Consider the following 20168-nt stretch of genomic DNA (forward strand, 5'->3'; position numbering starts at 1 on the left):
TTTAATCAGAGATTTTCTACCTTCACTGTGTGTCAGACTAGCCAGAGCCCCTGTTATGCATATGGATTCTTAGGGCCCATCTCGAGCTACCAGATCAAGCTCTGTAGGGCCAGGGCTCAGACAGGGATTTTCAAAACCTCTCCTGGATATGCTTAATTACTCCAGTTCTGCCAGGAGCCCACAGCAGCCTGGGGCCCTGGCCACGGCCCCAGAGGTCAGGCCTGCCACTCCCAAGCTAGGCCCTCCCCCATCCGTCACGCTCTGAACCCAGGACCCCACTCCTGGAGCCCAGGACAGAGGCAGGGCCCCAGGGTGCGAGCCACTCACCTCTCTGGCCCAGGGGGCAGTGGGTACACACCACTTCGCTGCTCTCTGGGATGGCTGTGCAGGCCGACCCTCCGGGGCACGGACAGGGCTGGCAGTCGTCGGCCTGGCCTGCGAAGGGGTTGCCATAGAAACCTGGCAAGCAGCGCTCACAGGAGGGGCCCTCGGTGTGATGGCCGCACTGGCAGATCCCTGAGGGGCAAGAAAAGCACCACCTGATGAGACCACCTGAGCCCAGAAGGCTCCAGAGACAAGGGCGTCTTGGTGGCAGAGGTCACAGAGCACAACCCCAGCAGAACTGGGGTGGTAACCTTCTAAGTCGGGGGCAGCACAGCCTGGGGAGAAAAAAATCTACCACTTACTAACCATGTGGAGTTGGGAAACCCATCTAACACCTGCTGCCTCAGGGGGACACAACAGGGGCTCTGGCCTCGGGGGTTTTCGTTCATGGACAGCCAGAGCGCCCTGCACAGTCGCTGGCTCAGAGTGACCTGGGCTGTGATCGGTGGCATCCTGCCTTCCATCACCTATCGGCGAACCAACAGACGGCCCACCCACGTCTGCACACGTGCTTTCCCTGCCCTTCCTCTGTGCTCTCTGAACCTCGGGGGCCAAAAGCAAGAGTGACGCAGACCCAGGAGTCCGTTCCTGACAGGAGTTTGCAAGGACAGTCCCCACGTACGGGGTCTGCAGGTTCCCGGAGGCAGCCTGGTCTCATGGAACAGACCCCTGCCCCTGGCTGGTCATGCTGGGGGCGGTGTGCAAACCCCCCTTCTCCAGCACCTGCCGTCCGCTCAGAGCCTGTGCCCTGGGGAAGGGAGGCTCGGTGGCCAGGGACTGAGGGAGAGTCTGGCTGAGAGGGGCCCAGTGATGCAAGACCCCCACTTCCAGGAGGCCCAGCAGCCCCTGGGGGCGGAGGGGGCAGTGGGGCACAGAGGGAAGTCAGGATGGACAATCTGGGGGCGCCATCACGGCCGCGCTGCTCTCTGGGGGCCCTGCCTTGGCCCAGACCCAAGCGCTCACTCCTCTCTCTGTCCAGTGGGAGCCGCAGTGGCTGCTCTGCCCGTCAGCCAGGTGAGGACTCGCCCACATAGGGCAGCAGGTCAGGGTGCAGCCAAGGGCTCTGAGGGGTGACAGACCGGCCGTGCCATGCTCCTCAGCAGGGGCTGCCTGGAGCAGTGCAGGGCAGGATGGGGGGCCTCGCCGGGGCTCGGTGATTCCTGCCACGGCAAACCAGGGGAGGACGCCCCTCGCATGCGGCACGTGCCTGTCCCCGCTCGCTCGGCTGCCGATTCCCTGGCTGCGGTCCTTTGTCGGCTCCGGCACAATCATTTCCCTTCTCAGAGACCCCCCCACCCCCTTCACCTGCTCCAGGACGGCATCAGGGCACAGACCCTCCCACTTCCAGAGTGAGCGGCCCTGCGTGTGGAGAGAGACCCCCATCCAGCACCTCCTGCCTGGTGACCTTGGTCGAGGGCTCCCTCGAGCTTCCTCCTACAGGTGCGGCTCTGGCAGTGAACCTGTGGCAGGAGCAGCTCTGCCACCTACCTGCCGAGCAGCCTCCCTGCACCCTGGGTCCCTCCCCTGTAAGACGGGACCGGTATAGAAAGGTCCCGGGACGTGGAGGACCCTGATGACACCGTCTAGTGAGTCCCGCTCTTGGTGATGGCTCGTGTATGCACAGAGCGGACCCTGATCAGGTCGTCGGCTGTGCCGGGAGTCGCCCCAGGGCCCTGTGGATGGGGTGCCGGGACTCACCTGTGTGGGGGTCACAGGTGCCGTGCTGGTTGCAGGTGCAGGGGACACAGTCGGTATAGGGACCCCCCAGGGGGGTCTCCCTCTTGTGCCCTGGAGCACAGGACTCACAGAACTGGCCTGTGTACCCCTTGGGACATGAGCAGGTCTCCACCCACGAGGCTGGCGGGGAGAGCCCCCGCTGGGCGGATGTGAGCCGGACCTCGGTCAGGAACACCTGGCCTGCAGAAGGACGATGGAGAGGAGGAGGATTATAGGCACATGTTTCCCCGATAAGAGCTTCCTGTTCACATGCGTAATAGGCAGAGGGTTACTGACCCACATACAGAAAGGCAGTCTATGAGTCAATTGCAATTAAAAAAAAAAAAAGAAGAAAGAAAAAGGACAAAGGAAAAATAAATTGATTTTCAGAGCAAAAAATGGTGATGGCTGGGAATGTGACGGAAGACGTTCATTCTCACAGGTTATTAAAGATACGTAAATTCAAACGACCAGGATACCATTCCTGACTCTCAGCTTGGTAAGCATCGAAGATCAATGACAGGAGGGGCGCCTGGTGGCTCAGCCAGCGAGGCATCTGACTTCCGCTCAGGTCATGATCTCGGGGTCCTGGGATCGAGCCCTGTGAGCCCCACATCGGGCCCCACACTCAGTGAGTCCGCTTCTCCCTCTCCTTCTGCGGCTTCCCCCCTGCTCATGCTCGCTCTCTCTCAAAATAAATAAAATCTCTCACAAAAATAAAGATCAGCGACAGGGAGAGATGGTGTGGGGAACTCATGTCAGGGATCTAGGATGATATTAGGAGGTTAGGTTTCTAGTGAAGCAGGAGAGCCCCATCAGACCAACCTCCCCCCAAGAAAACAACTACAATCTTGGGGCAAAATCTAACAACAATGATCCACCAACATGGGAGAAGGACCAGAGCGGGAAGACAGAGGAGAAGGGTGGGCACGTGCCCTGAGAACAGAGGTGGTGCCGCCCTCTCTGCAGGAAAATCTGGCAGTGGGTATCAAAACTGAAAATGGGCCCTCTTTGACCTAAGACAGAACATTTCCCTTTTGAGGAATCGATGCCACAAGACAGACTTGCACAAGGAGACAAAGACCTTTCCATGGAGCTCTTCCCTGTCCTCTGCCGTGCTGTGCGCACACTGAAAACCAGAGCCCGCTTCGATGTCTAGGGATGGGGGGAGGTTGAACTCTGCGGAGCATCGATACCACAGAACTATACGGAGCGGCAGGACAGTCTTTTCTACGTGTAAGACAAGTCAGGGCCGCCAGGACACACCGTTAGCTGAAAAAAGCAAGAGCACGGAGAGAGATGGCCCAGAACGTCCGCAGGGGGAAGAGGAGGTCTAGGGCTGGGTTTCGGTGGGGAGAGATGGTCGCTCTATCCACCTGCCTCTTGGGTTTGCCCTGGCACCCCGCACGGGCCTGGCCCAAGTCGGTGTTCTGTGAACATCTGATAACTGAAGGCTGAGTGGCAGAAATGAATTCCTATAAGGAGGCCCAGCACGGTGACCTGGGGAGCAGGGAGGTTTTGGGGCGTGAGGGCAAGGATGGTGAGGATGAGGCTCTGAAAGGAACAAGGGAGCGGAGGCAGGAGGAGCCGGGTTACACCCCACGCCTGGGCTCGAAGGGGCCCTGGAAGTCAAAGTTTCCCAAAAGGAGCCCGTCACCCCCCTAGAAGCAAATCTGTGGCTATTGTGGTTGTCACAAGGAAGGGGATAGGAGGACCAGGGCTATCAGACAACTGACATGAGGAGAAACTCCCCCCCCCGTGACCCTCAATTGTCTGGCTGGTTCCGAAAGGGGCAGGGAGGCCCCTCTGCAAACACGTGAGCCCAGACCCCGACTCCATTTCATTTTATCTATTCATTTGACAAAAAGAGAGACACAGCGAGAGAGGGAACACAAGCAGGGGGAGTGGGAGAGGGAGAAACAGGCTTCCTGCCGAGCGGGGAGCCCGATGCAGGGCTTGATCCCAGGACCCTGGGATCATGACCCGAGCTGAAGGCAGACGCTTAACGACGGAGCCACCCAGGCGCCCCCCAACTCCATTGTGAACAGAAGCACAAGTAAGTCCGCCTGGGGACGGCCGACCCTGACCCTGGTTTTTATTCTCCCGCCAACCACACACACCCCCGTGTCAGAATTTCCCTGCTCGCCAGGCATGCAAACAGCTCCCGGGCTTCGGTTTCTCTGGCACGCACACTTATTCGTCCCCTGCAGTGGGGGAAACTCTGATTACCTCCTGTCACCCAGTGTGGTCGTCTGAGCTCTAACCCTTCGGAAATCAATGATTACTTTCATATGTCACTTACTTTCCTTTTATTTGCTCTGTAGATCACAATCAGCCCACTATATGGGCTTCAAAAAGTTGTGTCTAGGTTATAATCTGTCCAAGTTTCCCTTCTGCTCGGTAAAGGGGTGTTTCATGTGAGACACCTCTTCTAAACAGGGGTACTGGAGATGTCCAGTCTAGGCCCATACAGGTATGGGTGCAGGCTGGGGGCGGAGGGGAGAGAGATACATTAAAGAGAGAGGGAGGAGCCAGGACATCAGAGGACCATCAGGACGATCACCAGGTGAGCAGGGTGAGAAATCCCCCTGGAAGCTGGGTCCTGGCCCAGCCCCCACCCCGAGAAGGTTCAGAAGGCAGATCGGCTCCCAGGACGGCTTAGATGCGATACCACCAACGACCAGCAGGAGGCGCCAACTCAGGGCTCCTCACCTGCACCCCGCCTCCCCCCAGCCCAGCACCCACAGAAGCCCCTCGGAGGTCCCGCCTTCTGGCAGTGGTGGCCTCGGCCATGGCCTGATGACACCCAACGGTTCTTGGCTGCTTTGTGACCATACACGTCTGTCTCCTGGAGCTGTCCGCCCTCGGACACCTGTCCAGCCCCTGCCTCTGACCTCGGAGTCCACCCTCCGGTCCCTTTCCAGTTCCATAACCTTGGGCGAGCGTCGGACTCCTCTGACCTTCAGATGTCTTTGTGGTAAAACGGGGGGTGGTAACTGTCTGCCGTGGGGACTCGGCAAGGCCAGGTACCAAGGAGCCCCGGGGCCGGCTGGTTCTGGGGACGGGGTGGGGGGGGCGGTCCTTATCATTACTGACCGGAAGGGCCTGGGCCGCGGCCGGCCCGGATGCGCAGAGCCGTCAGATTGGCGAGCAGCCGCTGGAAGTGGAAAGGGGGCAGCGGAGGGTCCGCGTCCTCGGAGGTCTCCTGCAACCTGGCAGGGGCGCGGGTCAAACCGGAAGCCAAGGCTGGGGGTAGGGGTGGAGAGGGTGGGAGCCCCAAGACCACAGGAGGACCCAAGTGCGCCCAGACCTCAGGGGCCACCCTGACTGCCCATCCCCCGCCTCTCAGGACACACCAGGACACTTACCTGAACCTGAGCCGCACCTCCCTGGGCTGGCCGGAGTCTGGGGGCCCGGAGAGGCCGGAGTGCTGCAGAGTCAGAGCCAGGCCCGCCCCTTCCAGCCTCAGCTGCATGGGGGGCGGGGAGCCCCCAGGAGGGACCCGGAAGGTCAGTGTGAGCGGCTGTCCGTAGCTGAACCGCTGGTCTCCCAGGAACTTCTCTGAAGACGAGAGGAAGGCTTGTCTTCACTTAATTAGCTTGATTTTAAAGATTGTAAGTGTCTACGGGGTATTGATTTTATTGACAATTAAATATTCAGACAAGATAAAGCGACAGCAGGGAGAAAGCCAAAGGCTCCCTAGACAGGAGACACTGAGGCTGGCCGCCCCCAACCCTCCCCAACCCCCCCACAGGCCAGCTTCATGTCCCCGTGTCCCTGTAGTAACACAGGGCCCCATGCCTGGCTTAAGCTCTGCTGTCACTGTCTTGAGCTTGGGTTTTATAAGTGAAGTCTGATGGGACAATGGAGTGTCTGGGGGCAGAGCAGACATGGGCGTCATGCACAGTGGTGGCATCCTGCTGTCCCCTTCCCCATTCGTGCTCAATACCCCACCAGCACATTCTGCTGGCCCCACGCTGGGGGAGCTTAGTGAGGCTCAGAGCACGTACGAGGTAAGCCTGCCGCATGGGTGGCCAAGAAGGGGAGCTGACCGCCCCGAGGCCACGCTTCCCATGGGCATCAGAACACGCTTCGAGCACAGAGAAGGTGGTGGAATCCTAAGAAACACGGAGGACCAGGGCCTATCATAGCCTTCGAACTCGGGCTATTTTTCTGTATCTTTCAACTTCTTCAGCTGAAACCCCCATGTGGCAGGAAAGCGCCCCTCCCTGCCTGTCTCCCTCCGCACCCCACCCTGCACTCAGCAACCAGCTGGAGGCAGAGCAGCTTGGGAGATTGGGGTACGCATCAAGACGTGAAATAAAACTGGTTGAGTCCGTCCACCTGCCTTGCCCACTGCACTGTGCCCAGTGCCCAGCGCCCAACGAAAGATCCAGCAAATACCTCTTAAGCAAAAAACTACTTTTTCTTAAGCCTGTCAACAAAGCAGCCACGGAGTACAGTGTGTTTTGTGCTCTTCGGCCTCTGAGCTTGGAGCACCTGTCCCTGGACTGGGGTCCTGTGACTTTCGCTTCTTCCCAGGTGCCGTGTCCACAGAGCAAGCCAGACATCGGGGCACCATGTGAGCTAAGAATGGACTCCTGGATCCTGGTTCCAGGTCTGGTAGAGCTCCCAGGAGTCCAAAGTTGGGGACGGTTCAGAATAATCTAGAACTTCTTGCTTCTGCGAGAATCCCAGGACCCTGTGCGGAGGGTACCAGGGCCTGGTGGGGTGAGAGGCTGATGGGAAGTGTACAGGGATTTCTGGGGCCTGGGGGGGGCCTGGTGGCAAGGCCTTGATCAGAAAGCAGCGGGGGGGGGGGGGGGGTGACACGTACCTGGTAGCGTAAGTTCTTCCTCGTCTTCTGGATTCAGGAGGAGCCCCCTCGGGCTCCCTCGTGTGGGATGCTCCGGGCCCCCCACACTTCCCTTCCGCCAGCCCTTGGCTCCTGGATGGCAAATGCACATGCACGCGTGGGGCTCTGGGGGGCAGCCTCCCTCCCCTCCCTCCTCACACCACCCTTCCCGGGGTGGGGGCGCACGGATGGCTCCCAGAGGCCTGAGCCAGCCTGAAACAACGGACCTGGGGGTAGAGACTGTTCTAGAGACAGTGGGGGTTGGGAGGGCGGTGAGAGCCGGCTGGTGCTAGCAGTGGCTCCGTGCTGCCCACAGCCAGCCAGCTCAGACCCTCGCCCCAGAGTCAGGATGGGGGTCTCCGGGAGGGAGGGAGACCCCCCAAAAGTGAGAAAGCTGAGGGTCCTAGCTCTGTTTTGGGCAAGGGGAGACCTCTGAGCCTGCCTGGCCCCTTCAGGGGGTCCTGAATACAATAGGAGGACACAGTCTGGAGATCCCAGCACGGGGCACTGAGCCATCGGGATGGTCTCTAACAGTACTGGACTTGACCTCATCTTCAGGTCTTCAGAGAACTTGCTCACCCTGGACCTCACCCTGCCTGTCCTTTGAGAAGCGTGTGTCATTAGCCCCCACTGCGCTGAGGGAGACCACCTGGTTAGGAAGTGGTTCAGCCAGGATGAGAACCCAGACCTTCCCATCCCCCGTCCTGTCCACCCTCCCTTGGTGAGGGCAATACACCAAGCAGAGTCTGGCACAGAGCAAATGACCTGAAGGGAGCCGCTGGGAAGGGGGGTGGAGGCCCGACCCCCAGGGCACCGGAGGGCTGAGGAGGGCGGGATGAAGGCAAAGGGGTCAAAAAGAGGAGGTCTGCAGCTGCCCAGTGCTAGACTAGGTTCTGCCTCTCACTGGCTGTGTGACCCTGGGCAAGTTACGTCACCTCTCTGAAGCCGGTTCCTTATCTGCAAAACAGTGGAGTACTTCTGGCCCTGGCGACTATTCTCGAAATTGGTCTGAAGACCCCAGGAGATGCCCGAGACTCTTTCAGGGGACCCGTGAGCTCAAGCTACCTTCTAGTAACACTAAGATGAAATCTGCATCTTTCATGCTGTGTCTGACACATGGTGGAATTTTCCAGAAACTGCAAGTCATGTGCTATCGCAGCAGACTGAGAGCTCTAATCCAGCCGTAAGGAAACGTGCGAGAGTTGATGAGTGCACTCCCGTTTTTGTCTTTTTGAAAAAGCTCTCTGTTTCACAGGCTCATATCATTCTGTTACACACTTATTCTAGTCATTTTTAAGTAAATTAATATATGACTATTTTACGGGGCGCCTGAGTGGCTCAGTGGGTTAAAGCCTCTGCCTTCGGCTCAGGTCATGATCCCAGGGTTCTGGGATCAAGCCCCGCATCGGGCTCTCTGCTCAGCAGGGAGCCTGCTTCCTCCTCTCTCTCTGCCTGCTTATGATCTGTCTGTCAAATAAATAAATAAAATCTTAAAAAAAAAATGACTATTTTAAAATTACTGTTGTCATTTCTAGTACAGAAAACACCCACGCTAACTACCACGTAAAGGACACTGCTGGGAGGCCCTCGGTTATTTTCAAGAGCATGAAGGGATGGGGGGGCGAGGAAAGTTTGAGACTGTGGCCTCGGGATCACAGTGAGGTACGTGAGATACTGAAACCGACGTGCCAAACCCAGCGCCTGGCTCAACCTGAGAGCAGAAAATGGTTTTGTTCTTAGGATCTATAAAATGAGTCCTGTCTGATGCTAACATCCTAGACCCCTGTCAGGGGACTGCAAGGCGGGACCCCATCTCCACCCTGCTTTCTGCGCAGTGTCCAGCAGAGGGCGCACTGCCTCCGCGTCTGGGGCGCCCCCAGCTGACAAGGCCTCCTGCCTGGTGGAAATTCAGGAGTGGGGGGGCCTCTGTAGGGCCGGGCAGGGGTCCCCATAGGCTCTGATTAAATGCCGAGCTCCATCGCCCTCTAACTCCAAAGACGCACAAGCACACACCTGCCGTTGGGGACCCAGGGCACCACGGAACCCCCGGACCCTGTCCCAGACAGAAGGCTGGCAAGGCAGCAGAGAGCGAAACTCAGGAGCGGACAAACCTGAGTGGCAACCACTGAATTCTGTGACCTGCCTTTTCTGGGCCTCAGCTGTCTCTCCGGTAAAATGGGAATAACAGTACCTACCTTCCTAGGTCTATGGGTTCCACGATGTAAAGAGCTCAGCACAGTGCCTGGCACACAGCCGGGGCTCAGTGAATGGAGTCTGGGGACTGAGTGTGAATCCCCAGCCTGGGGGGACGGGGGAATACGTCAAGGGATTCTTGACATGACTGATTAGAAACTCCCCCACAGGGTCTAAAGGCTGCCACCTACCCAGCTCCCAACCCTGCTGGAGGCTAGGGAGGGAGCTGAGGGGTGCAGGTAGATACCGGGGAGCTCTCAAGGGTGCAGAGGGCACATCTTGTAAGGCCTGTTTGTGTGAGCCCAGAGACGCCTCCCCTGCAGCCTGAGTCTGCCCTCTCTTTCCCACTCTGGCCCCTAGCCCCGCCCCTAGCCCCCCCCAGGATGGCCCAGAGCCCAACAGCCCACCCCACACACCCCCTGACAGCTTGCCCCACCTGGGCGTGGAGCAGGCAGACCCCAGGGAGGTGGCTGTGGGGGGATGGGAGGCGCTTCCTACCCTGGCGGAGGTCGGAGAGGATGTGGTGCTCCCGAAACTGGGCAGCGGCCGCACACACCTTGGAGTGGCCGAAGCAGAAGCAGCTGGTGCAGCCGGCAGGGTTGTGGGGCCGCAGGCTGAAGGTCCCGGGGCGGCACCTGGAAGAAGCGTGTTCCCCCCCGGTGGGGGGGGCGGTAGTGGTGAGTCAGGGAGGGTCAGGGGATCTCAACTAGGTCAAGGTGAGCCAGCATCACTGGGGAAACTTCAAAAAATATGTGTTGAGTTTTGAGATTTCCAAGAGTTGCAAAGATCACGCAGAGAGCTCCCGCGGCCTCGTGGCCAGCTTTCCCAGATGTCAACGACTTTGCGAGGGTGCCCTTAACTGGGCCAGGACCGTCTTGTTAGTTCCCGTTACTTACTCAACTCCAGACTTGATTAAGTAAGAACTCTGCCCTTTTCCCACCAATTCTGGTTTTTCTGGCCGGGACCTGATCCGGGACCACGCCGCCTCCTCTGGTCCACGCGGCAATCTTGTCGTTCACGACCTTGCCGGTTTTGAAGGGCGGTGGTCAGATGTTTTGCAGAATGCCCCCAGTTCGGGTTTCTCTGATGCAGTCTCATGAGTACACTGGGGGCGTGGGTTTGGGGAAGAAACAGAGGCGAAGCGTCCTTCTTGCCACATCGCACTGGGGTCAATGCCGCCCCTGCGCCGTCACCAGGACGTTAACCTCCACAAGCCCGGCCAGGGCTGTTGGCCTCCCGGAGCGCTCCGGCACCACGGAAAGTGCCGCGTTCAGAAGGAAGTCACTAAGGGCAGCCGGCAGCGGCAGGAGTTACGCCCCATCCCCTGGAGGCCGGGGGGTATTAAAGGCTTGTGGATACACTTTGGGGCCACCACCGTCATTATGAAATATTTTGTGGGGGAGATACCTGGGGCTATGCAAATATCCTGTTTCTCCTGGAAATTCTGCCCACTCAATCAGGCGGCTCTTGCCCACCGAGACGGTGACTGTGAAATTAGGACTGATTTCCTATTTCCCCCACTTCCTTCTACATTTATTACTTGGAATCCTTTTGCTGGGAAGCTTTGTCCTTTCGTCCTGGTGTTAGCTACCCCCCCCCCCCCGCCCCATCTGTTTGTATCCGTGTGGACCTGGAGGTATGTGTTTGACTCTTTGGGTCATAATCCAACACCGCCACTATTTATTTTGTTATTCAGACTCTGGTTCCCGCTTTAGCGAGCTCCTCCAGGTCAGGGTTACGTCCTTTGGACCCAAGATCCCCATCTTGGTTTAGAGTTTTTTCTGTTTGTTTTCATCTGGTTTTGCTTGTAATGAAGCACTTCCTTGCTCTCTGTGATGACCAGACACCCTGGGCGCATCCGGCACGGTCCCTGCCCCAGCCCCAGAATCAGCTGTTTCTCCGAGGAGCCCTGGAGACACAATCACAGATTCTGGGTCTCTGCCTGGGGCCCCACGAGAGCCTGCCGGGGCGGAGGAATCGGATTCGTCCGAAGCTGTCGATGACCCCCGGAGGCCCAGCCAGCTCTGAGGAACACATCTCATCAAGCCTCCGCATTTCACAGATGGGCAAAGTGAGGCCCAGAGGGAGGACCCCCTCTAGACGTAAGGTGGGGTGGGGGCAGAACTGTGGGAGAAGGGGTCCGGTTCCCCGACTCCTCTGTTTCCTCCCCTGGGGTTCTCAGCGAAGGAAATCCCACAGGGAGCCGAGCCCTGACTCCAGGGCCTGCAGGTCACACGTGGACGAGATGAGGGGGTGGCCTGGGGCTGACCTAGGTGAGTCAAGGCCAGGGCCAGCCATAGCTTTGGGACCGGCTTCTTCTGAATCGGCAGAGGCCCGGCGCGCTCCGATGAGGGTACAGTCCACAGTATAGTGCTGTGTCGGGGGCTTCCCACACAGGTCTGTGGCCAGAGAATCAAAGAGCCCCAGACAGACCCTGCGCTGGCTGCTTCAGAGATCAGAGCCAAGGCCAGGAAGAGGAGACGGTGTGCGCCCGCGGAGGTAAACCCATATTTGTCCGCCAGCCCCCCATGGCTTGGAGCTAGGAGGCCCTCTGAACACACAGAAGAAGAAGCTGAAGGACCATGTGATTTGGAAAAGTAATCCTGCCTCGTGAACTTCAGACGCTCCGTCTGTACCTCAAGAGGATGACAAAGGTGGCAACGAGGCAGGAATCGCAGCTCCGCGGGCGGGAGGCCCCGGGAGCAGGGCCAGGAGGGTTCTGAGGTTACAGTAGGGCTCGCGGGAAAGACTAGTGTGCTCCACCGGTGACGTCCGCCCGGGGAGGGGGGGGGAGCGGGGAGCGGGGAGGGCACGGCTGGAGTATCAGGGACCTGCCATCCCCGGAGTAGAGAATATCTCCTATCCTTTCTGGTTCTTTCGTTTTCAGATATAAAAGGAAAATGGCTGTCACAGCTCGTAACCATCAGTGGGGAGGGTCCGCGCACAAACGGTGCAGGGCGCCCCGGTGGCTCAGCCAGTCACGCGCCTGACTCTTGGTTTCCGCTCAGGTCCTGATGTCAGCGCCATGAGATCGAGCCCCAGGTCCGGCTCCGTGCTAAGCATGGAGTCTGCATCAGACTCTCTCTTCCTCTCCCTCTGCCCCTCCCGCCCATGCGCTCACTCTCTCTCTCCCTAACGAGTAAGCCTTTATAAAAGAGTATAAACAGGGTCAAACCCTTCAGATCACCTCCAGGACGGCAGACCCCACGGTGCTCCAGGAGGGGCGCCCGGTGGTGAAGTCACCCCGGTCTGTACGGACCCTGCCCCCGCTCCTCCACCACCAGCCCTGAAGTCCCTCCCAGCAAGCTGAGGGGCGGGCGGCCCGCCCACCTGTCGCACAGGCGGCCTTCCACGTTCTCCTTGCAGAGGCAGCGTCCGCTGTGGGGGTCACAGGTGCCCAGGCTGCCGGCTTCACTGCAGGCGCACGGTCTGCCAAGGAGACAGGACAGCAGGGAAGTATCAGACGCGCAAGCCCAGAGGGAGGATGGCCCATCCTCGTGGGAGGGAACTTCTCCATCCTTCCCGCTTCCCTAGAGGACCAGGAGGCAGGCTGACCCAAGCGCCTGCCGCCCGGCTTTTGCCATTCCCACCTTGCCAAGGAAGCGGCCCGCCCACTCACCTGCAGACTGAGCCGCCCGCCGACCAACCCACTCACCCACCTGTACATGCTTCCAACCACCCACTCGTGTCCGTCCTCCTAGCCTTCCACTGAGTGACCCGACCACCCACGCAGGCACCTTCCGTCCATCCGCCCTTCCGTCATCTGACAAGACATGGTTCCTGCTCTCACAGAGGCTACGGTCAATGGAATAGGGACAAGCAAACAGGTAGCTCCTGTGATTCGGTTAAGTTCTGAGAGGAAATATGAGAGGCTGTACGTGCACCAAGGAGGTTGCAGTGAAGGATCAGAGAACAGGCAGAGGGAAGACGCCCTTGGGGAGGGGTGCCTGGGCCGAGAACTGTGGAAAGTGGAAGGGTTTACCAGACACGGGCCCGGAGAGGCGGGCGCTGCAGGGAGAAGGGTATCTGGGGTAGGAGCATATACAAAGGCCCAGAGGCCAGAGAAACCCCCGGGATGCATGTGAGTTCCGGCCTCATGCCCAGAGCTGTGCCTAGACCCACTGAGTATTCCGTGAGGCATCCAGGACCCCCCATCCGACCCAGATATATTTCCACTGCGTCTCAAATACACAAAGAGCCTGTTGCAGCCAAAGCCAAGTTCATTTAAAAGTGTTTCCAAGTTTCTAAGAGCCTCGTGTTGTTGGTCACGCAAGTTTATCAATCAGGTGATCGAGTTAGATGAGCGTGTTAAAGCCTTCTTTTTTTTTTTTCTTTTTTTTAAGATTTTATTTATTTATTTGACAGAGAGAGAGATCACAAGTAGACAGAGAGGCAGGCAGAGAGGCAGGCAGGGAAGCAAGCTCCCCGCTGAGCAGGGAGCCCGATGCGGGCCTTGATCCCAGGACCCTGAGATCATGACCTGAGCCGAAGGCAGCGGCTTAACCCACTGAGCCACCCAGGTGCCCGTGTTAAAGCCTTCTTCTGAGGTCTGGGCCGCAGGAGCCCCCTGCCCGTCTCTCCCCTTGGATGCCCCACCCGCACTGCAGACTCAGCCCCTCCCTGCCCCATGCTCCCTGTGTCATGAATGGCCTTCCTCTGCCCAGGGACCTGGAGGCTCAGCCGTCACCCCTGCTTCCTCTTCTGTTCCCTGGTGACCACCTCCTGCCAGCTCTGCCTTCCAAGGGGCTCTGGAATCTGTCCTGTTCTCTGCCCCTCCGTGGTCAAACGCCCGTGCGAGCTGCCACGTCTCCCAGCCGTTCCTGCTGCAGCCTCTACCCCGGCCTCCAACCTCATCCCACTGCTGCCTCACGCCCGTCCAAAGCTCCTCCTGAGGCCTCGAGGCCCCACCGGACCTCCTCTTCCATGCACCCTTCTGCCCGGCACCCCCTGCTCCTCCACACTGACCTTCGCCTCCCACTTGCCTCTGAGCATCTGCATGCGCTCTTCCTCCGCCTGGAGCACCGGGCCCTCTGCCGTCTCTCGGCAGCCCTCCCACTAGAACTCGGTGCCTCTCCTGCGAAGCCTGCCCTTGACCGCTGAGGCCAGCCGGGCTTCCACGGGACTCACGCCCTGTCTCACGCTCTCCGGAACAAGGTGTCTCTAGACCCCTTGAGAAGGCTCCAGACTAACAAGATGGAATGACGGATAGAAGGAGGAAGGAAGGCGGGAAGGGCAGCTACTACCCCTTCCTCCCGCCTCCGGGCTTCCATTCCCAGTCCACCACCGGCGCCCCACACAGCCGTCCCCCGCCGCGGCCCTGGCCGCCTCACCTGCAGCCTCCCTCACTGAGCGAGTGGAAGCCGGGCCGGCAGCGGTCACACTTCCAGCCCGTCACCGTGGGCTTGCAGACGCAGGTGCCCGAGGCATCACACTGGAGGTGCAAGGAGCCTGAGGGAGGAAGGGCACAGGGCAGCGGGGGGCGGGGGGGGGCGATCGGGGCAGGGGTGAGGCGGGGGCCACGCGGCGGGGGCGGCTACCTGCCGGGTGGCAGTCGCAGGGCTGGCACGGCGTCTGGGGGCTCCAGCGGTAGAAGTCCTCCTGGCAGCGCTCGCAGTGTGGCCCGGCTGTGTGGTCCCGGCAGCGGAGGCAGCGCCCGCCGTGGCCCGTGCTGCGGAAGAGCTCCCGGTCGAACGCACACTCGTCCGAGTGGCCGCTGCAGTTACAGGCTGCGGGCGGGGGGTGGGGGGCGGCACGTGAGGGGCCGGGGTGGGGGGGCGGTCTGGGCCAATCGGCGTCCTGGTGATGAGGAGCCGGCAGCTCCAGGGGGGCCCGGGTGAAGGGCAGGCCCAGCCTGACCAAGGACACAGAGAGCAGCCGACCCGACCCGTCTTCCCCAACAGGACTCTCAAGAGCGAAGGAGGCGCACCACGACCCAGGGCCCTCCCAGGCAAGCCGGACGCACTGTCCGCACGCACGGACCACAGCGGGCCACCTTTGGAGCAGCAGTGTGGCTCACACCGAGCTCTCTCATGGGCCCTTCCAGCCCTACGAGTTGCGTGGCTCTGGCTCCTAGGGACCACGAGGTCATTCAGATTCGTGGAAACACAGGCCACGCCTCCTTCACTCATTAATTCATTAAGAAAGGAGGGCGGGCTGGCGATGGCTCAGGCCGCACGTGGGTGGGCCTGCGAGCAGCGGCCCCACAGGTGGGCAGAGCTACAGGGAGGCCCTGGGAGCTGAAGGAGGGACCCGACGGAAGGAGGGAGCGGACGGTGTCCTCAGGGCGGGGGCGGTCCCAGGCAGGAGTGGGGGCCAGAGAAGATCCGCCCTGCGCTGCAGGGAGCCGGTGGGGTGGGGTGGTGGCTGGAAGGTCACCTCTCAGGCAGCCTGATGGGACAGGGTAGGGGGGTGCGGGGGCCGCTGTGGGGTCAAGAGGTCAGCAGAGCCTGATCCAGGGAGGCCGGGCAGCCACGGTCAGCGGACTTCACCTTGGAGCAAGGCAGGCTCTGGGAGGGTCACCCAGGGGCTGGGTGTCACTGGGCTGGCACTTCAGCAAGCGCCTCGGGCTGCGGGCGCAGCTGGGCTGGGGGCTGGTGAGCAGGGCTGGGGCGCTTCAGGCCTGGAGGAGGGGTGACGGGGCTGGGACCGAGGCACAGACTGCGTAGAAGGACAGGCAGCCCGAGAGGAGTGGATGAGGCTGAGCTTGGGGTTGTAGGAAGGGGGGCGAGGGGTCAGGCACAGCTTCCGGGCTGCTGGCGGAGAGGACAGAGATGGGGCCACTGGGTGAGAACACAGCAGGAGAAATGGTCTGGCCTTTTGTGTCCCCACCGTGGAGACAGCCTCAGGCTCAGAATGGGTGAGCCAGCCGGCCCGCCTCTTTGGCCCCAGGGAGGACTTCCGGGGGGAGGCAGAGCAGAGAAGGCAACAGAACCCCAAGAGGGCCATGGTGGCCGTGGGAAGCCCCTGCAGACAGGGCTGCCCTGTTCACAGAACAGGCTGTCCCCTCCTGGCCCCTGCTCTGAAGGCCAGAAGCCTGGGTCCATTCACAGGGTGGGCCCAGAGGCCAAGCTGTCAGGACAGCCGCCGGTGAACACACCCCTCCTGCCACCAGCTGTGACCCGGCGCCCAGCAACGGTCAGCTACACATGGGGAGACCAAAGAAGTTCGGGTGACTCTCTGGGGGACAGGGCAGGGCTTGGAGCCTGGGGGAAGCTGGGGTGGTGGAGGCTGGGACGGGCGGTGATGGACAGTCCCACACCCGCTGTGTGCAGCCCCATGTCTCCGGGGACGGTACGCTGGCACCATCGTCTCCAGCCGGTCTCTGAGGTTTGGTAGTCAAAGCCACATCACATGGGGACCTCGTCTTCAAAGGCTGCCTGGGGGGCCGTGGGAGAGGCTGGGTGGGCAGGTCAGAGTCCCCCAGGACCTGGGGCCTTCTGTTCTGGCTTTGATTAGCAGCTGCGGTTGGAGCCATTGAAACAAAGAACAGTGCGGAGGGACTCAACAAAGAACAGTGGGGGGGCTTCCCAGATGCCTCCTTGACAGCGTGGGACTTGGGCTGGGGGGCGCTTCGTAGGGGCAAGGCGGAGGAACACACACCCCTTCCTGCTCTCCCCTTGCCCCTCCTCGGCCCTGCAGCAACGGGGTGGGGGGGCGCGGCAGGAGCAGCCCCCACTGCCAGGTCTCAGGGACTCGGCCCCTGGGGCCCAGAGCGCTGGGACACTCACGCACACACTCGTTGGCGGCCTCCGCCGTGCCGCGGGCCCACGGGCGGTCCTGGAAGAAGGGCAGGCAGCGCTCGCAGTCGGTGCCCGTGGTGTTGTGCTGGCACCGGCAGGCCAGCCGGCCCGCCGCATCGGGACCACACTCGCTGGCGTGCCCGTTGCACTTACACCTGGGGGGACACGGAGATCGGGTCCAGAGACTGGGGAAGGCACCGTCGGGGGAGGGGCTCACTGCCAGACAGCCCAACTGGACCACTCAGTGAGCTACAGGGAAGCCCTATGATGCGCCTGGGTCCACGGGAACGGAGAGCGGGCTGCGCTGCGCTATTCTGAGCTCCGTCCGTGGACAAACACACCACATCTTCGTGAGCCCGCTAATAGACCCATTTCACCGACGGGAGAACTGAGGCCCATGCAGGCTGCCCTGGGCCAGCTGTTAGGAATGGCAAAGTTTGCGAGGCTGCTGCTGAAGGAGTCCTAGCCCAGAAAGACCCAGAAAGAGGTTATCCCAGTGTCCCAAGTGGAGGCAGGGGTGGAGGAAGGGGGCAGCTGGCCCGCACTCCTCCTTCATGTCTGAAGAGGCGAGAAAGAGGTTGTTCCTTACGGAGGACAGCCCCCGACTCAAGTCCCCGGTGATTCTGTGCCTCTGGGACAGCCCCTGGGGACCGTTTCCCACCGCATCCACCTTCCCGTGGTGACAGGAGACCAGCAGAACTGGGCAGACACAAGTAAGCCTGTGGGGCCACCACGAGGTCCAAATTCCAGCCTTCCCCTCTGCCCCCCGCCCAGCAGAGCTCAGACCTTCCTGCTGCGGCAGGAAGGACCACACCCACCCCCATTTCACAGATGAGGAAACGGAGATTCAGGCTGAAGTGACAGGTGCTGAGTGGCAGAGCTAGACTCCGCACCCTGTTCTGCTCCGTGCAGACCCCACACTCCTGGACACTAGTCTCAGGCTCCTGTAGGCTGCATTCCGTGCTCTGCCCTTGGCAGACTTTAAGAAATTGCTGACCGCTGCCGGCACCCCCACTGTCTCCTCTACTTAGGGGACACCGGGTTTAGTAAGGGCACAGGCCATTGTTTTCTCCGTGGGAGCCCCAGGTAGGCAGGGAACACCCCAGCATTTCTGGCGGGGATGAGGCAGACAGTGGGCAGTCTTGGGAGATAGAGACCCCTGGCCTTGGGACAAGGGACCACCCATGTCCCCAGCGAGGTCTGCGAACACCCAGCCTCCCCCATGAAGCCCTCTAACCCCAAGGGAAAGAATGAAATTCTTCCAGGCCACTGTGGGACTCCGGGTGCCGGCCCACCTGCCCCCCAGCCAGCGCAGGCCCGAGGGTGGTCTGGCTCGGACAGCTGGAGCCCAGATGTCCTCTGGCCCGCAGCCCCCTGACAGCAGGCACTGGAGCTCGCCACCACCCGCCAACCGTGCAGAGCGCCTCCTCCTGGGTGGTTTGACCCGAACCAAGCGTGGGAGGGGCGGGGGAGGAGGTGTGGCGGGGCCCTCACAGACACCCGCACCTCCCCTCCCCTCCAGCCCCAGCCCAGCCTGGAGGGGGCAGACCCGGCGAGTGCAGGCAGCTGGGCCCCGCGTTCCCTTCCTGGACCTTTCCACCCCTCTGAAGGCCACCCAAATGTCCCTGAATTCCAAAATCACGCCCACAAGCGAGAGGACCTCCCGTCCTAGACAGCCTGTGGCCCACGAGCCTCTCCGAGCCTCCCACCCCCTCCCGCCGGCCGCTTCCTAACGCTCTCTGGCTTTTCGCTCCTCTTACCCTTGCCCATGCGATGTCAGGGGGTTGGGGCCTTTCCAAACCCTGTCACTACCCTGGCCAAATCCTTCCATGGCTCCCTACTGCTGTGGGTCCTGAATGAACTTGGTCCACGGTCCTGACCATCTTCCGGCCTTGTCTTTGGAAGAGGCTCACACACCGGCCCTTCTGCCCAGGATGCTGGCCTCTTCCCACCCGGGCTGGGCCGCCGTCTGCAGAGCAGTCTCCCTGACGGCCGGTACACCGCCCCCCCACCCCCCGGCCCCATCCGTGTTATTCTGGGGTACGCGGACCTGTTCGCTGGAGAGTGATTACTGTCCACCACCCCCTTGGGGTTGGGGCGGGAAGGCCTGTCTTCCTCTTTACTTTCCAAGATGGAAGCCCCTGAGTGCTCCTGCTAAAGATCCCGTGTGTGCCCGCCCTGGTTCCACAGCCTGCCGTGTGTGCCCACTGTGTGTGCCCGCCGTGTGTGTCGGGGACCCACAGCCACAGGGGAGCCAGCACCGGGGGTCCAGAAGGCAGGGACTGGCAGTTCCCACAGGAGAGAGGAAACACGACCCCCGCTCCTTCGGGGCCCCTTCCGAGGAGTTGGCTGTGGGGCTTTGGGGTGGCCTGGGCCATTCGTCTGCACAGAGGCACCTCCAAGTCTTATTTAAAACTAAGTCTGGGTCCCCGGGAAGCCCGATCACACCCAGGATTAGAAGGAGACTTGGGCAGGAGCAGGGTGGACGGGCTTCGCGGTCTGTGACCTCAGGAGGGCTGGCCGGAGAGGGGAAGCTCTGGAGGCTTCCAGACCTGCAGCGGCGTGTGGTCACCCCAAACCGGCTCGGCTTGGAAAGGGAAAGAAGGACGGAGGGAAGGGAAAGGAACAGAAGAGAAGGATCAAGGAGGAGGGAGGAAGCAGGGACGGAGGGAGGAGCACGGGGGGGGGAAGGGCGAGGACCTCCGGGCCGAGGGTTCGGCGGGTGCGACGGTCTCCGTGTCACGCCAGGTGGTGGAAACACAGCCGATGCAGGAAATGCCAGAGCCAGAGTGTGGCCGGGCCATGAAGACCCCGAGCGTCCGGCCCAGGGGACCAGGACCCTGCCCCTCCTTTCTCCCCGACGCATCTCAAGTGGCTTCTTCACCCCCCCACGGCAGCCACTGGGTGACCCCCACGTGGCGGCTGCCTTCCTTCTGCCCCCCACCGGGGGTCTGGGGTCCCGGGCCGCACGGTCCTGCGTGCCACCTACCTGCCGCCCACGGAGAAGTCGGACACGGCATAGTAGTAGGACTGCAGCACCTTGGGATCCCTGAAGATGTCGTCCCCAAACGTGTTGAGCCGGTCCAGGGAGATGAGGAGCTCGGTGCTGGTGACCCACTCCTGCGGGGGGAAGCGGTGGGAGGTGAGGGCGAGGGGGGGAGGGGGGAGGCTTCAGCAGGCTCCTGAGTACTCGCTCTCACCCTGTTCTGCCTGGAGGTCTGGCCCACTGCCCTGGGGGTCTCCTGGGCCCCAGGGACAAGCCAAGCTTAGGCAGATCCCAA

General features: G+C 61.0%; 1 protein-coding gene across 2 annotated transcripts in view; it reads right to left on the bottom strand.

Annotated features, from left to right (window-relative positions):
* Positions 1 to 20168, bottom strand: part of LAMC3 (laminin subunit gamma 3) — a 56571-nt gene that overhangs the window by 18690 nt on the left and 17713 nt on the right. The window contains exons 3-13 of one of the 2 annotated variants that reach the window (XM_032308240.1): positions 19877 to 20007; positions 16876 to 17042; positions 14686 to 14874; positions 14479 to 14596; positions 12479 to 12577; positions 9647 to 9783; positions 6938 to 7048; positions 5469 to 5661; positions 5197 to 5312; positions 2083 to 2301; positions 328 to 516 (exon numbers count right to left, since the gene is read on the bottom strand). In XM_032308240.1, the coding sequence (XP_032164131.1) occupies positions 328 to 516; positions 2083 to 2301; positions 5197 to 5312; positions 5469 to 5661; positions 6938 to 7048; positions 9647 to 9783; positions 12479 to 12577; positions 14479 to 14596; positions 14686 to 14874; positions 16876 to 17042; positions 19877 to 20007 (1669 nt within the window). The remainder of the gene's footprint in view (positions 1 to 327; positions 517 to 2082; positions 2302 to 5196; positions 5313 to 5468; positions 5662 to 6937; positions 7049 to 9646; positions 9784 to 12478; positions 12578 to 14478; positions 14597 to 14685; positions 14875 to 16875; positions 17043 to 19876; positions 20008 to 20168) is intronic. The other variant, XM_032308241.1, reaches the window with a different exon arrangement.

The sequence above is a fragment of the Mustela erminea genome, chromosome 12 (genome assembly GCF_009829155.1).
Source record: "Mustela erminea isolate mMusErm1 chromosome 12, mMusErm1.Pri, whole genome shotgun sequence".
NCBI classification, from domain to species: Eukaryota; Metazoa; Chordata; class Mammalia; order Carnivora; family Mustelidae; genus Mustela; species Mustela erminea.